The 18,122-nt window shown below is 38.6% G+C and overlaps 1 protein-coding gene across 2 annotated transcripts in view; it reads right to left on the reverse strand.

Annotated features, from left to right (window-relative positions):
• Positions 1–1,380: 1,380 nt before the first annotated feature.
• LOC131077111 (uncharacterized) overlaps positions 1,381–18,122 on the reverse strand; it is a 57,917-nt gene continuing 41,175 nt past the window's right edge. Inside the window, exon 2 of one of the 2 annotated variants that reach the window (XM_058014543.2) lies at positions 1,381–1,755. In XM_058014543.2, coding sequence (XP_057870526.2) covers positions 1,623–1,755 — 133 coding nt within the window. In that variant the 3' untranslated portion in view covers positions 1,381–1,622. Of the gene's footprint in view, positions 1,756–11,340; positions 12,013–18,122 lie in introns of those variants that run through there. The other variant, XM_058014542.2, reaches the window with a different exon arrangement.

An 18,122-nucleotide genomic window follows, 5' to 3' on the forward strand; every position in this document is an offset into this window, starting at 1 on the left:
TTAGGTATAAAATCAGAAAAAAAATTTGTAGAACATACAATCCTAATCTAATCTAAAATATCAAACACAAGTCCTGAGACACGACCTTGCAAGATATATAGGAAAGCAAGCTAAGTAACAGGAAGAAAATTTGAGAAAAAGAAAAAACTTGTGCACCTGTCAAACTTAATCCGAGTGTTTGAAGGCTTTGAATGACTGTATTTAAGTGCTATAAAAATATACCAGCGTAATAGAGATATGTGGCGAATTTGGCAGGGGCTCAAAATGACTTGAAATTGGAACTAAAGCTTTGTCCTATGCTCTGGAATTTGTCTATGTATGTCACGTGTCCTTGTTCCCAACAAAAGGTGGAAAACAAAGGATAACAATTAACCAAGATGCTCGAATATGCCTATGAAAAAAGAATGAAGAACACTGAAAGATCAGATTTTAGACTAGAAATTAGATGTAGATGCCTATAAGTGCCTGATCCAATCAAGGGACTACAAGAGCTCTCCTCTACGAAGGGGTGCAAATGTCTAATGCCTACCAGTCACGTATGATAAGGGGTAAACTTGGTAATTATTAAGGATGCTCTACAATTTCTAGTGAAGCTTCGTCAAGCTTTTCAATGCCTTCTCTAGTCTGTCACTTGCCCTAGATCCTTTAAGAAACTACTGTAAGCTACTTTAAACTTGAAAACCTTGCAAGACGTTAATGTTAAAAAGGAGTTTGCCTCAATCAGTCCCCTTCTAGGTAATTCCAACGCGTGTCCACATAAGAGCAATAACAGACGTGTATAGTGAAATCTAAATCTAATGTAAAAGTTATGTATGCAGCAATGGTGATTGGCTAGGGAACCCTATGGGGGCAAAACTAGCACTAAGTGGTGTGTGAAGCGGAGAGATCACAAACACAAGGTGGGCAAGGGATCTAGTCACTTAATATTTTTCAAATTTAAAGAGTATGAATGAGGCTTCGGTAGGTTAGGTATGATAAGAAAGGGAAGGCAAGCAAGCTAGGAAGCAAGGGTGGGGAACTAACTACAATATAGCATCAATCAAAGGGGCATAGAGGGATCCATAGCTTAAGATCTTCAATGATGTAACTTAAGCTGTTATCCTTAATAATGCACTTGCAAATAACCTTGAGAGTCTTGCATGTGTAAGCTTTATGAGCGAACAATGAAGGAAGATGCACTCGTAAAGGTTTCCAAACTAAATTTACGGTGAAGTGATTACTGAAAATGTAGCAGGTGAGACTGAAAATCAAAACAGAGATGCTGAGGGGGTGGTGAATCAGTATCTCAATATCTTTAAACAGATTGATAAATATAAAATAGAACATACAATAAACTGAGAAGACACAAGGATTATCTCGTGGAAAACCCTTTCAGGCTTCATTAAAATTAAACGGGCTCGAACCTTGAATTACAAAAAGAGTACCAACTCTTGAATGAGCACCAACTCAAGATATAAGAGGCTCCTACCTCAAACTGAAAATCAACACACTAAGGACCACTTTCAGATTTTTAAGAGAATTACAACTGAGAGCTCACTGTTTTATGCAGCAGTGCATAAAACTCTCGTAATACATAACACAACAGCATACTCTCCTTCAGATGAATATTTCCATTGAATGAACTATGGCTGCGGATAAAAACTTAAGACTGTTCTTATACTCAGTAACACAACTCTTTCTCCATTTGATGAAATTCTTGTCTCAAAAACAGACAGCTCCAGTGCTCCAAAAATATCAAATCTGAATGAATCGATCCTGTACACAAATATGAATGTTTTATCAGCCGATTCCAATGTAGTAAATTCTGAATATTTTCCAGACCAAGAGATATTTTCAGATTATGCTAATAGAGCCGCTGTTTACTTCAACAACTCATATCTTCCACACTACCACATTATCTTCTTAACTTAGCATCGATATATAGCCTTCTATCCAAAACTCAGTCACGCAAAAAAAAAATGTTTCACTCCCTGTCTACACATCGCATTCCTCAAACCTGTTTTCGACTCACACCTTCAGAAGCAAACCAAAGACGTTTTTATTAATCATAACAGAAACGCCTCAAGAAAGGTGTAAATGTCATACATTTTTTAACAGCTCCAAAAAAAAGGTTCGATATATTTCAACCCTCTTCCCAGCAGCAAAAAGTCCAAAATGAAAGTCAAGTAAAAGCTTTTTAATAAAAACGCAGCCACCTGTATATTTTAATAAAAACTTTTGGTGCACATCTTTATCAATTTTTTGAAATGACAGAGGAAAAGAATCAATACGTATTTTTTTAAAAATACGCCCAGCTAGCACTTCATCTCCAGCAAAGAAAACTCTTAACAAAATCATTTCTTTTTTAACGACTTGATGCCAAAGAATAACAACAACGTTTCAACAAAAGAAACGACTCTCCTTACTGCATGAAAAGATATGGCCACCTGTCACAAAATACACAATTCCAGTAATATCCCCCCAAAAAAGGCCTATCTGAAATGTTCCAACCCAGCTAATAAGAATGCTGACAGATTTTCAAGAACAAAAACGCCACTGATCAAAGACTGAACCTGCCAGGAAGATGGAAAAAAAATGATATACAAAACTGCCGTGTAAGGAGAGAATATTCTATTGCGGCAGGTTCTGAAGCACTAAGAAAAAAACGTTATAACTTCAGACCACAGCAAACAGCTCGTATAGGAAAGATTGCCAGCACACATAGAGACAAATTCTAAACTCCAATCTGAAACTCATACCTGTGCACACATGGCCACTTCTGAACTGAAATCGAAACTCAAATCTGAAACTCATACCCGTGTACACAGGGCAAATTCTGCATACCTCTTCTTTGACATCAATGACAAAACAAATCCAACAGAGACATCTAGAAGCTTCAGGCTAATTTTGGTAGCAGAAGACAACAAAACCCAGTTACCAAGGAGGCACGTGGCAATTAGTGATGGGGAATCCAATTTTCTAAGGGAGGCTAGAGGTCATCCTAGCAATATGCTGAAGTGGTGCCAAGTCTTTATGATCGTTGGGGAGCAAAATGTAAGCTAAAACAAGGCTCTAAAACGCTAACTACATCATGGACACTAAACTGAGTGCAAATATGCATTACAAAAAGTTGAAGGTATGTCATTTATATTATTTAAATTTTTATGTATATCGTAGAGTTGCAACCAAGCAAAAAGATGCAGCCCCAGTTTGAAACTAAAATGGTGATTCAACCAACCCAGAGGATACAGCAATCTGTTTATTGATAGACCCTTCGTGGAAGTCTCATTTATCACTCCACTGTGTGGTGCTATCCATTGTCACTCAATGAGAGTAATTGCTAGGTAGAATCTCCAAGTATATTGCTTAACAATATTATCTGATAAGAATCAACACGATTGCAGATATGTACGACACACAACACTGGTAATGGCTATCCAAAAGTAAACATTAAACCAAATTCAAGCATGCTAATACGGTTGAATTGGAGATAATTTTAAACCCAAATTCTGCGCAAAACAAAATAGTCATAAGCTAATCCATATGAAAGGGACATATTTGCGATGGAACAACTTTCTAACAAGCAATTGTGTTCAAGGAAATAAGAAGCAGTCACACTGCAGCTATAAACTAAGAAACTTGAATTTATCTTTTGTCCACATAGGAAAGGTTTTTTAACGTGTGAAAAGCACAATTTCACCCCAAAATAAAATTCGCCTCTTCCTTGGCTATCCAGAAGAACATTGTCGTAATGGGTCTGTGTAATGAACCTTCGCTGTACCTGCCTCACCTTTCTGATAATTAGGGCCTGATCTATTAACAGAAGGTTGGATTTAGGGCCACAAAAGGAAATTACGGTTTCTGCAACATTTAGATATTTTATTTTATATGTCAGCAGTAATATTAGATCAGTGGCATAATTATTGCAGCACAAAATACATACACGACCCATTCTAGATTTTGAGGATTTTCCAGGTTGGCTGGGCTACCTATCCAGACCCATCCCGTCTCTTAGGGCTAATAGGGCCACCTGAGGATGGGCCCAGCATACCCCTGACTTGCACTCATTATCTTGAATGTACTAACAAACAGAGGATATCGGGAAAACAACAAATGTTCATTATATTTGTGCCTAGTTGCAGAAACATGACTATCATTAATTAGTATTCCTTTTCTTTACTTATTAATTGTGTCCGAGAATGAATGAATTATTTTTTATTCTCTGTCACTAAAGTGTATTTTAATGCAACATACTAAACCTGATATTGCAGGTTACCTATTTGGCATGAAGATTAAGTTCATTTTACCCTTTTGTACATTACAAATGTGCTTAGTTCATTTGGCAAGACATTTTTAAGCTTGGAACCGATTTAGCAATTAATCTGGGCCACTAGTTAAATTATATTCATTACTGTTATATGAGGAATGAAAGCGGATTTAATACAACTTGCACAGAGACATACTTCATCACATTGAAGCGGATTGGACTGGGGACATACTAGCCTGCTAGTGATGGGGAGGGATGCTTACTAGGCGTCGTTTCTTCATCGTTGGGAAGAACCATAGACTAGCCCTTTCACATCGTCTACTGACTGATGCACTCCCAGGGCAGTCTTCATGGTTGTCTAGGCATCATAAATTATGAAAACTGAAATAAATATTATTACTAAGTAACGAAGTTACCTGTTGGATGGTTCTCCTTGCCCTTCTCTCTTTGTCGCCTCCTCTCTCGTGTTTCCTTGGGGTGCGGGTTTATACCTCTTTGAAACCACGCGATTCCCCTTGAAACATGACGTCTATTCCGGAGGTGGCTTGGGAATGGATGTGTCCTTTCATTACTCCCACTAGTTAAGATAAAACGTATTTTAAGCAGTAAAAATAATTTATGTATTGAAAATATATATATTTATGTACATGTATTGTTTAATGTTTCTAATCATTGCCTGTTGTCTACACGAGAATATGACAGTCCTCCCCCCTTACATTGCTTGTCCTCAAGCGATGTGGAGATTTGGGTGGTTGAAGATCTCTTCACCCTCCCAGGTTGCATCCTCCTTCGGCAACCCTTTCCATAAGATCAAGTATTCTACAATGTTTTTACTCTTTATTCTCCTTTCTCTTACGTCTAAAAGGGCTTCTGGCTCCAGTATTAATTTTCCCTCATCATCTAACGGAGGTAACTCCTTGCATGGGGATATCTGCTGCCCTAATGCTCTTTTTAATCTAGACACATGGAATACATTGTGGATGCGGCTGCTTGGAGGAAGCTCAAGTTCATATGCTACCTCTCCTACCTTCCTTGATATTGGGTAGGGTCCGTAGAACCGTGGCTTCAGCTTCTCTGCCCCACTAGATTTCAGCGAAGACTGCTTGTAAGGCTGTAACCATAGGAAGACTAAGTCTCCTATTTCAAATGATCTTTCAATACGATTACGATCACTGTATATGTTTTGCTGATTTTGAGCTTGATGTATGTGATCTTTTAGAGCCCTTAGGATGTCCATGCTTTCCTGAATAAAATCCCTGGCTTGTGGTACTTGACTTTCTGGAGTAATTAGTGATCCAAAAGAGGTGGGTTCATAACCATAAAGTGCTTTGAATGGGCTCATTTGGATCGACATATGATGTGTAGTGTTATAACAGTATTCTCCTAAATGTAACCATTTGATCCAAGCTTTTTGCTACCCAATGACATAATTTCTTAGATATCCTTCAATCCATTTGTTGACGATTTCAGTTTGTCCATCGGTTTGGGGATGATAGCTAGTACTTGAAGTGAGACTAGTCCCTACCATCCTAAAGATTTCTTGCCAAAATTGCCCCATAAACCGGTTGTCTCGGTCACTTATGATATTTTGGGGAAGCCTATGAACTCTGAAGACTCCCTTAAAAAACACTTTTGCTACTTGAGATGCTTGGAATTTGTTTGTTATAGCAAAGAAGTGTGCATATTTAGTGAGACAGTCCACGACCACATATATACAATCTTTTCCTTCGGCCTTGGGTAGGTCGGTGATAAAATCCATCAAAATGTTTTCCCACTTCTGTTCAGGAATGGGCAATGGTTGTAGCAACCCGACTGGGTGGTTGAGTTCTGCTTTGTTCTTCTGGCACTGTGTACATTCTTGTACGTATTTTTGGACTTCCTTCTTAAGTCCTTTCCAAGAATACCGTTCTCTGATTTGTTTATATGTCTTATAGAACCCTGGGTGTCCTGCCAATGGATTATCATGGTACTCTTTAACTATTACTTCCTTGAGTTTAGAGTTGGGCACGAAGTACAACCTATCCTTATATAGGATAAGCTCCTCCACAATTTTGTATTATGCATGACTTGATGGGTCCCTCAAGATCTCGCTAGCAAAAGGGTCTTTGGCGTATTCTGCCAAAAGATCATATTTCCAATCAGCATTTATAGAAGTTATGGTATTTATTTGTGGCTTCCTTGATAAGGCATCTGCTACCACATTGGTTGTGCCTTTAACGTATTCAATATCAAAGTCATAAGCTTGTATCCTGTTGACCCATTTTTGTTGCCTATCATTTAGATCCCTTTGGTTTAAAAAGAATCTTAGGCTATTATGATTTGTCTTTACATGGAATTTGGTGCAAACCAGGTATTGGTGAAATTTGGCTAGGGCATGCATGATGGCTAACATCTCTTTATCATAGATGGGGTAATGCTTTTTTGTTTATGTCAACTTGCGACTTTCGAAGGCTATGGGGTGTTTGTTTTGCATGAGGACAACTCCAATCCCTTCTCCGGAGGCATCACATTGTAGTTCAAAAGGAAGGGAAAAATCAGGGATAGCTAGGACGGGGCATGAGCTCGTAGCTTCCTTCAGACTTTCAAAAGCTCTTTGGGCTACTTGACTCCAAGCGAAAGCCCCTTTCTTAGTTAGATCGGTGAGAGGGGCTACCACTTTGGAGAAACCTTGTACAAACCTTTTGTAGTAACTGCATAACCCCAAGAACCCCCTTAATTGTGTGAGGGACTTAGGTCTAGGCCATTCTCTGATAGTGGCTATCTTCTCCTCATCCACGCTAACCCCCTCCACATTAATCTTATGCCCTACATATAGGATTTCCTCCATTCCAAACTCGCATTTGGACGCCTTAGCATAAAGTGACTCTTGATCTAGGATCCTAATGTGTCCTCAATGTGTTTGAGGTGCTCCTCCCAAGTTTTGTTGTAGATCAAAATGTTGTCAAAAAAAACTAGTAGAAATTGCCTTAGTTGCTTGCGGAAAGTATGATTCATACATGACTGAAATGTTGCTGGTGCATTGGTTAGACCGAAAGGTAGAACCAAGAATTCAAAATGTCCACAGTGACACCGAAAAGTTGTTTTGTGGATGTCCTCTTCCCTCATCCTGATTTGATGATATCCTGATCGAAGGTTGATCTTGGAGAAATATCTGGCTGTGTAGTTCATCAATCAACTTATCTATCCTTGGGATTGGGTACCTATTTTTGATGGTTTTCATACTCAGTGCTCTGTAGTCAATAAACATTCTTAGAGTGCCATCTTTTTTTTTAACAAGTACCACCGATGATGCGAAAGGGCTGGAACTAGGTTGGATGTGTCCCATAGCAGGTAGTTCCTTAATGGTTTTCTCAATTTCTTCCTTATATTTGTGAGGGTGGCGATAAGGGGTAGTGATGACTGGTTTTGCCCCCTCTTCCAATTCTATAGTGTGTTCAAACCCCCGTTTGGGAGGCAAACCTTGGGGAATTTCCCTAAACACCCCTTTATATTTCTCCATGATGGGTTTGATGTCCATATGCGTGGATTTCTCATGAGTATTGCTCTTATCTAATATCATGCATTGGGCCACCCATTCTCCTCGTCCTTTTCTAAAAAATTGCTCCAATTTCTTACAAGAAACCACTTTAGGGTTACCATCAGGTAAGTCCTTGAGAGTAACTTCCTTCCCTTCATGCTGAAATCTGATTATTTGGTTTGGGAGATCAAACATGAAACATCCCAGTGAATAAATCCATGGAGTCCCCAATATGATATATGTGTCCAATGGTACCACGTAGAGATCTTCCCTTACCGGATGGCTACCTATTATGAACTCCAACTTAGGTACCAACTTAGCGCATTGGACCCTTGCCCAAGTGGCTATTGCTGCTTCAAACCCCTTAAAAGTCTGTGTGGGTAATTTATGCTGCTTGACAACCCTTTCATCAATGAAGTTATGGGAGGCTCTGTTGTCCACAAGTGTGACTACTTTCTTCCTTTAAGTGAACTCTTGATTCTAAACAGGTTGTGTTTAGCAGCATGGGTGATAGTGGCAACTATGGCCTGATCTTCCTCCCCCAGTCTCATCCTTTTGCTAGGTGTCTCTTCCTCATCCTCATATGGTGAGGCTTCTATTCTGTGAGCCCCCACCTTGACATTTATGGCTCCTTTCTTCATATGGTTTTAGGCATGTGAAACAAAGTCCCTTCTTTTTAAGGTCCTCCAAGGCTGAACACATATGTCCATTTTCTCTCTTTCCCTTGCAATAGGTGAAAGACCTTACAGTCCCTTCTTGATTGTGTTTACTGTCCTTGGGTGGAGGTTTGGAGGAGTTGCCAAAGGGCTTGGTCTTGTCCTTGGGTGAGCTTTCTTCAAATTTCATATCTTTTTGTATAGCCTCATCTAATGTTTGGGGTTCATGGGCACTTACTGTGCTTTTGATTGATCCCCTTAGACCTTCTATGAATAGGTAAGTAAGCCTTTCTTGTGTTAGACCCGGTACCATCACTGCTAATTTCTGGAATTTTGTGGCATAGTTTTCAATAGTCCCTTGTTGCCTTAGTTGGGTGAGCTCTCGAAAGTACCACTCAGGATGCTTTTGGTCGAATCTTTTTATGAACTTTTGGGTGAACTCATATGTGTTTATAACTTGATGTCCTTGAGTGATAAGGCCATGGTGCCACCACTCATGGGCAACTCCGGATAGGTGAAGTATAGCAAATTTAATGGCATTGGATTGAGTCATGGGGCTGAGGGATAAATAGGTATCCAATTTTTGGACCCATGACCTAGCCAATACCTCTCCTTCCCCATCATAGTTGGGGATAATCACCTTACTGAGCTTGTTTTGAAGCTCTTTGTGGACTGGAGGATGTATTTTGTTACGGCCAAGTGTCTTTAGTTTGGCATCACAATAGTCTTTGAAGGTTACAAGATCTCGTAGTTCGGGATCCAACCCACGGTAGTCTGCAAGGATTTGGTCTACATTTCCCATGGGTCTATCATGGTTATCATCACTTATTGGCGCTTCCTCAAGTAGGAATGAAGGTCAAGTGGGCCTTGAGCTAGTTTCCTTTGACAGGGTGGGTTGGTGGTTTTCAAAATGATTGGATTGGACTTCTTTGGTGTTATGGTTGCTTATGTTTTGGAGGGCCTGAAGGACTAGTTGGTTATTCCTCTCATTCTGTTCAATGAAGGCCTACATGGTTCTTTCAATTTGTTCCCTCAGTGCTTGAGCGATTTGCTCCATGAAGGCCCTAGGTTCATTACTAGCTTGTTCACTCATGTTGTTGGCTCCTTTTTTTCTCTAAGGCCCTACGGGATCTTTGGCTTTGTCGCATCAACTATTTCCATAGGGTGGCAAGAAGGAGGCTCTGATACCACTGTAATGAACCTTTGTTGTACCTACCTCGCCTTCCTGATAATTAGGGCCTGGTCTATCCACCGAAGGTTGGATTTAGGACCACAAAAAGAAATTACAATTTCCTGCACCATTTAGATATTTTATTTTATATGTTAACAGTAATATTAGATCAGTGGCATAATTATTGCAACACAAAATACATACACGACCCATTCTAGATTTTGAGGATTTTCCAGGTTGGCTAGTCTACCCTTCCAGACCCATCCCATCTCTTAGGGCTAATAGGGCCACATGAGGATGGGCCCAGCATACCCCTGGCTTGCACTCATTATCTTGAATGTACTAAAAAATAGAGGATATCAAGAAGATAACAAATGCATACAGAAAACATAGATTCATGACTTTATTACTTGGTTAACATTTATCCATTATATATAAATTTGTAGGGATTAATTCATTATATTTGTACCTAGTTGCAAAAACATGACTATCATTAATTAGTATTCCTTTTCTTTACTTATTAGTTGTGTCTGAAAATGAATGAATTATTTTTTATTCTTTTGTCTATCACTAAAGTGTATTTTAATACAGCATATTAAACCTGATATTGCAGGTTACCTATTTGGCATGAAGATTGAGTTCAGTTTACCCTTTTGTACATTACAGATGTGCTTAGTTCATTTGGCAAGACATTTTTAGGCTTGAAACCGATTTAGCAGTTAATCTGGGCCACTAGTTAAATTATATTCATTACTGTTATATGAGGAATGAAAGCGGATTTAATACAACTTGCACAAAGACATACTTCATCATTTCGACATTTAAGCGGATTGGACTGGGGACGTACCAACCTGCTGGCGATAGGGAGGGATGCTTACTAGGCGTTGGTTCTTCATCGCTGGGAAGAACCAGCAACTAGCCCTTTCACATCGTCTGTTGACTGATGCATTCCCAGGGCAGTCCTCAAGGTTGTGTAGGCATCATAAATTATGAAAACTGAAATAAATATTATTACTGAGTAACGAAGTTACCTGTTGGATGCTTCTCCTTGCCCTTCTCTCCTTGTCACCTCCTCTCCTGTGTTTCCTTGGGGTGCAGGTTTATACCTCTTTGAAACCACGCGATTACCCTTGAAACATGGCGTCTATTCTGGAGGTGGCTTGGGAATGGACGGGTCATTTCATTACTCCCACTAGTTAAGATAAAACGTATTTTAAGCAGTAAAAATAATTTATGTATTGTAAATATATATATTTATGTACATGTATTGTTTAATGTTTCTAATCATTGCCTGCTGTCTACACGGGAATATGACAGTCTGCCTCCAAAACCAATATCATTTACTGGAAATTTGGAAAATATGACAAGCATATGTTGTTGTGCCATCAAGCAAAGAAATTTGAAAATGGGCCATCCCTTTCACTGCAGATGTTACGAGAACAAAACAAGTTATAATAATGTCTGTTGAGTCCATTGTCATCTCTACAGAATGTAATCAGAGCTCAAAAGATCCGTCCAGAGCTAAAGCATTTTTTTCGGGCCTTCAGCAACCAATTTGGACACTGCTTACCTCATGCCAGGAAAAAACCTCTGCATCTTGTAAGAGTAGGAACTGGGACTGCAGAGAAGGCAGGGTATTTAGATGCAGGTGTAGTACAATCAAGATGTAATAAAAATTTAGCAGTTTAAAATTGAATTAATTGTACACAACTGATGGAAAATTTTGAATCATATCACAACTTCACAAGCATAAAATAAACAAATAAAAAGATAAAATGATAAATTACAAGAACATGATATGTTAAAGAACCAGCACCAAAAGGTATTTTGCAGACATTTTGCATAAAATACAGTCCTAATTAGAGTAACTGAGAAGTTGAATTCCCAGGAATTACGTTGACACAATTGGGAATCTGAAATCTTCAGTGTACACATTCTCCAAATAAGTCATGTAATTGTAAATAGTCTTTTTCTCTGATATGCTTGCGTGAATGTCCAAAAAGATAGCACCCAAGGCTCCATCATACATTAGTTACTATGTGCGACTCCAAGTTTGATTATTCATACTCAAGCTATGAATTTGAGAGTCAACTGCTCAAAAAGTCAAGCAGAAAGAAGACAAAGACGCAAGCTCTAATGATTGTTAGGATCTTTTCTTGCACTAAAATTGACGAATCCTTCCTTGTCTGCATTATCGATGGGTCCAGCCATCCGAGCTTCCCTTCTTTTACTCTGAATATAGTTTACGTATTCTGAGATAATAAGGTGGAATTTCGGGGCAGATTTGGAAGAAGTGTTAAGCCCTGCCCTTTTTAAAGAACGTGCAACGTGTTTCTGGGCATTCTGGAAGTGAACTGTGCACAAAGAGGGTACAGCTGCTTTCAGCACTGGTTTTCCACATGTGACTGATTTATTCTGTCCGCTGCAAATCCAATCAAATAAGATTAGTATGTTAAGATACACGCAACACATTTCTTTAACAATAAGATTACTATGTTAAGAAACATGAAACACGTTTTTCTATCTCAAGATTATCAAATAACTGTATGATCCCAAGATTATCAAATAACTGTATCTATATCTAACGAATGATTTAGGCCGCACAAGTAGCGGAGTTGGCTTGGGCCATAGGTTTGCTCCCCATTGCTCTCGGGTTTACCCAATGCATGTGGCTTGCGGGCGCTGCGTTCATCCTTAGAGGACTAGTCTCACCTCAGCTTGCCCCTTCCTGGCCTCAACTTGGCAGTAAGCCAGCCCAAGGTAAGGCAGGTGGGTGCTGGGCTGGGTCGCAGGGATACCTCTAGAGTAAATAAAAAAAAAACACTTCATCTCTATTACCCAGGTTATAAAAAGCTTTAAGACCTCACTGCCCCACTACCCAAGGCCCCAAAAACATAATGGCTTATGGACATAAAATCAACCAGAATTTTGACAGTTACCATTCCAAACAAGACTTGTGGAGCGATACACAGATTTCTGTACGGTTCTGTGTCTCTATTACACAGGTCCCTTTGACCATTTGATGTCCATAGTCCATACCACCTATCTAACACGTACATTAGAATTTGAATGGCCTAAAGACCATTGATCAATATTGATTTAGAAATCTCTGTAAATTCCTCCTCATGAACTCATCATCCCTATGAGCTGAGTTTCCTGAAAATTAGATTCCCTTAAAACTTGTGGACGTTTACTTTGGTTACCTGTATTCAATAATCAATGGATATTAAACAAATTGGATTCTATATCCATTCCCTATACCAGGAGAAACTATTATCTATGAAGATTATTTACATCAAGATCTCAGAAAGGAAAAAAAAAATCAAGAAATAGAATAATATAATTAAGCTACCGGTTCGGGTTTGGGTACACGAACCCAGTTCATGGGTTCGGGTAAAAATTTTTTGCCCTTTGCATTCATGGGTCGGGTTCGTCCGTGTGTGTGTGTATGTATATAATATATATATATATATATATAAAGATATATTCAGAATTATAAAACGAAATACATTTGATAGTATGCTACTTCATCATTGATCAATGCATGAGGAGAACCCAACAATAGAAATTGTGCTTTAAGGGACACTTTCTAGGGTTTTTGGATGCAAAAAAAGGTCAAAAATGTCTGTTTTTGTTATGTTTTGGCACACAACGCCTTTGGATATGCCTGGGTTCATACCTGGCAAACCCAAACGCCTCAGTACATACCAAGGGTGTACCCAAGTGAACCCAATTCAGATGCGTGGATCAAACGTGGCAAACCCGGTAACATATATGATGTCCAAATAATCAGAAATGTTTACGTTTTGAAATAGAAGACAGATAAGGTCATCGGGTGGCAAAAACTCTGGGTATAATCCTATTAATAAAAGATTTACACAGAGAAATGGTGAGAAATAATATTAAATAACATCAGAAATGGCATGAAACCACATTAGAAACTTGAGGATTAAAAAATATACAATTGCATTGACAATGTTTAAGCCATCTTCCCCAACCCCCATGGGAAATAGCAGAAAGCTGCATGGAAAAACCTTCCATATGCAGGCTGGAAATTTTTCTGAGAGTTTCAATCCATTTGAGACAGTTTCTATAAGTACCCAAATACACTCCTAAGACAGTCAAACAACCATCCTGCCCTCTGGGAAATGGTTTTTAGGGTCCATAAGATATCACCATTTTTTCTTCAATGATAAAAGGAACACCCGTGGCACCCTCCATTTTTTCACTACTTTACTCTGGTCAATTTTTTTAGGAATATATCAGTTTCGTTGCTCATGTTCTCATATGTGATGCTGTTCATCTATGAGGAAAACCCCATGGTAATTTGAGTTTTTATTTTATAATATTGACTTGTGTAATCCACGTATCATTTTTGGTTGGTTATCTGACCATGTTTAAAATAAAGGTAATTAGGTTTTTACTTTTTAATTTATGTGTCCACTTCTCTGTACACAGCTCATATTCTGTAACATGAAGCAGACGCTACTAACGCCACTCACTGTCTTCTGTTTGCAGATGCACTAGAGGAGGGGTGATCCCAGGTAGGATAACAGGCAGTTAATCTATGTTGGTCCTTATACCACTTGAAGAAGAAAAGATACTGGCTTGGCATTGTGTATTTTACTATTTTAGTGTTGTATTATTTTGAATTGACTGTTTAGTTTTTTAGCTGTCATAGTGTTGGCTGACTCTATTTTGGGGATCATGTGTATGACTATGGGTTGAGCATATATGCCACTCAGATTTATAAATAAACTTTAATACTTTTTAAAAATACCATAGCATGGGGTAACCACTTTACTTCATGGTGTTGAAAATTCTTGAAATAATAAAATTATTGATGAAAAAAAAATAAGGGAATGTATCACCTGGAGGATAATGAAGAGGTGCATGATGAATTGATTGACCTTTTCAAAACTTAATTGAACCATTGAACTCAATGTGGGATGGCAGTTAGAAGTGAGTAGATAGATGTCTAGGCGCCCTAATCCAATCCCTGCTCCCTCAGCCATGGCTTTCCCCTCCTTCCTCTCACCCCCATATGCCTTAGGAAAAAAATAAACTCTGTTAATCTTAAAGAGAAAAGTGGATATGTGTGATTATGAGGGGGGGTAAAGAAGAAAAGAATAGATTTTTGAAGAATATTGGAAGAGAAAAAAATCAACAGTTCAGGTGCTCTGGAAAAACAGGGTTTTAATTTGATGTCTCCATCTCATCCTTCCCAGTTCTTTAAGTGGTCACAAAGAATAAGTCCTCTCAATATAGAGCTACTGAGTTACCTTGTTGGTACAAGGTCAAAACCCTTTCCAATGATGTCATTTTTTAAATCAACTTTTCTCAGCAATTTTTTGCTATGTTTGCAAGTTTATGTCATTTGGATCAAGTTCTGTTGATCATACTGTCTGCAAAGTGGTTAGTGATCAGGATGATCCATTACTTAGCTGATGGATGGCCTAGCAATGAAAACCTCGGTGGATGTGATCATGAGGCCATAGTTCCTCTGGTAAAAGCTGTTTCTTTGCAACTGAATATAGTTCTGGTTCCAGGTTTAAGCATGCATCAATTAAAAAATAGATTTCCACAGTAAATTCAAACATTAACATTTGATGTGCCATGCTGAACAAGGACCTTTGTACTGCACATAAATTGGGTTGCTAGAGGAGATCAATATGAGATATCTGATTTGTACTGGTGAATATACTAAATAAAGCAAGAATATAGAACCTCGAGAAACATGTAGACTGACAAACTCTTCTGTTAAAACTACTGTAACCCTAAAGGGGTGCCATGAAAACATGTGTGCCTCAACATGTGTAATGTCCCCTTTTTAGCATGTTGTTGTTTTTGGATGGTTTTCTTGGCCCTCGTAGGCTAAGGCAGTTGGTTAGAGGGACTCATTTATTAGAGCAGGAGGCTTATTCCCATCCAGAGTTCAGGTTTGGCCTTCGTTGGACTCAATTCTACAGACTTACTAATAGTAAGTCAGTGGATGATTGAGAGGGATTCTTACTATGCATTTGATAAAGTCAAAAGATAAAATATAAAATATCATTTTAAATGATATTAATGTGCATCTAATAATTCAAGTCTTGGGCGCCCGCTTATGAGGATATTAAATAAAGTTATTATGCAAACCCTAAAGTGGATTTGAAAGTGGATTTAAATGCTATTAAGGAGATTGAGGTTATAAAAGGACTCAAAAAGCAGATGCTTTTCATTCTTGAAGATTATAAATTTGTGCTTTTTTATATGAGAGCTGTGTGTAGAAATACACTAGAGTTTCAGTCATTTCCAGCATTGGAGAAAGGAAACTCTTCAGTGTCTTTGCAATTTTGAGGTTGTGTGAGATCAGCCAAATCATTGCTTGTGGAGGAGTTCATCCAGAAGTTCTAATTATGCTCAAAAGAGAAGGAATTTCATCTAGGGTTTGAAGATTATTGAAGCATAATTAGTTGCAGACCTGTAGCTCCACCATTGGCAGCCATTATCAATCAGATTTCAAGTTTTAACTGCTGCTACAGTAACACGTGAACAGTAAACGCTACAGTGTTTGAGTAGATTTGTGAAAGATAATGAACGGGTTTATTGCTGCTATAATTTTCAGGGTTCGTGTCATCATCAATAGATCATTCCAGTGACTTGTGACAGGTTCTTTATATTGAATTCTCATGTTATTTGCTTGTAATCAGACTGTAGCAAATCGCAGCCATTAGACATGGCATAATCTTGATATGTTGGGGATTGGTACTGGGAAAATCAGTCATTGTAATTTGCTTGTGAGCATAATAATCAGAGTTTTGTAATCAGCCCATTTAATAACAGCATTGAATAAGAGGATTGTAGTTGAGTTTGCATGCCAACTGTTTGTATTAATGTCTATCTGCTGTAGGTGCACTTTTCTCATGAGTAGGTCATATATATGCATCTAAAAATACAAAAAAGGAATTGCATTTGCATCTTAGCTTTGACTAGACATCTTAGAGATCATTTACAAGCATCCAAAACATATTCGGTACCAATCAAAACAAAATAATCAAACTGTAAGACCGAACCAGCAAGCATAAGTATTTGTCAAATCGTGTGAGGCAAAAAATCAGGGTTTTACATCAGATTCCGGCAAAGGCATCTTATAGTGGTATCAGAGTGGTTTCCTGTCATCCTGCTAGGATTGGAAATCATTGAGCTCCCACAATTGATATTAGAGTAACCAACACTCTTGTTTTTGTTTAAGTATGGGTAAAATGAAATCTATACATGAACTCATGACAGAGCTCATGCAGGGCTTTCAAAACTATGATAGGGATTTAACAAGGCTTTTACAAAATCCGAATCCGGAAATTTTGGATCCCTTGTTTGCAAAGAAAAAGAAGGCAAACACTAAAACAAATAATCTTTCAGTACAAAGGAAATAATGGAAAAGAAGGTGAGCTTTGAAGAGAATGTTGACATTATTAGCGCTCAAGAAGTTGTTATCAGTCATAATAAAAATCCTAATTTCTATGACAGCAGTCCTTTGCTTCAGCGTAATGATGGTGTTGATGTCATGGCAAGTGCAGAAGATGTTGCGGGAGTCACCTTGAGTATTGACACGCAAGATGGGAGTGTCAAACATGAAGATTGCTTGGAAAATATGACCTATAACAATTCTGATTTTCATGACAGCAGTGAGTTATGTTTGCATCAGCATGAGATAACAAAGATTTCACAGGTGGATGATGTTTCGATGGAGTTGTTGAATGTTAGTACTCAAGAGTGGGTACTAATGATGCAATTTATGATGAAGATTCATGCCACAATGAGTCTGATTTTTCATATGACCTTAGAAAACAAATCAGAAAATTTATTTAATGGCAATGAATACCAGGATCGTGAATTGGATGGACATGCAAATGCTTTGGTAGCAGAAGTGTGCGAAGATATTGTCAAAACAACACCTTCCACCCTGCCAGTTGAGCCATTTTTTCAGGACATGGCACAGTACCATTGATGATATTGTGAGTGAAGTTGATAGCACTCATGACACTGCTTCTCATGAGGAGAGTGATGTCGATTCAGCCTCACATTACAGTGCAGATGTTGAATCAGAAAGCTTGTATAAGAATCATAAGCTACAGAGTCCTCATCATTTAGTTGGGCAACTAAAGGTGAATGACAGTATGATTGCCACAACCATTGAGCATTTTGATGTTGCTTGTCAGATGTTGGCAACTTATGGTTGGAGTACTCCCGTGACAAATGAGCATTGTGATAGTGGTCTTTCCCTTGCAGAGTTTCATGCACTTCAAGAGGCAATTGGAATAATGAAACAAAATTACCTACAACTACTTGTGGACAGAGATTATCTTCTCAAGTGGGATGGTATCTGTTATGAATCATAGAAACGGAACTCGCCCGGACTCACCTCCGAGTCCGAGTCATCCTCGCCAAGTCTCTGGGACTCAGCCTCGGACTCGCCAAGTTGGCGAGTTTGGCTCAAACTCGCTAAACTCGGCGAGTCCCGAGCCCCAAACTCGGCTACTGGCTGGGTTA

Source organism: Cryptomeria japonica, chromosome 9 (assembly GCF_030272615.1).
Source record: "Cryptomeria japonica chromosome 9, Sugi_1.0, whole genome shotgun sequence".
In the NCBI taxonomy this organism is placed as follows: domain Eukaryota; kingdom Viridiplantae; phylum Streptophyta; class Pinopsida; order Cupressales; family Cupressaceae; genus Cryptomeria; species Cryptomeria japonica.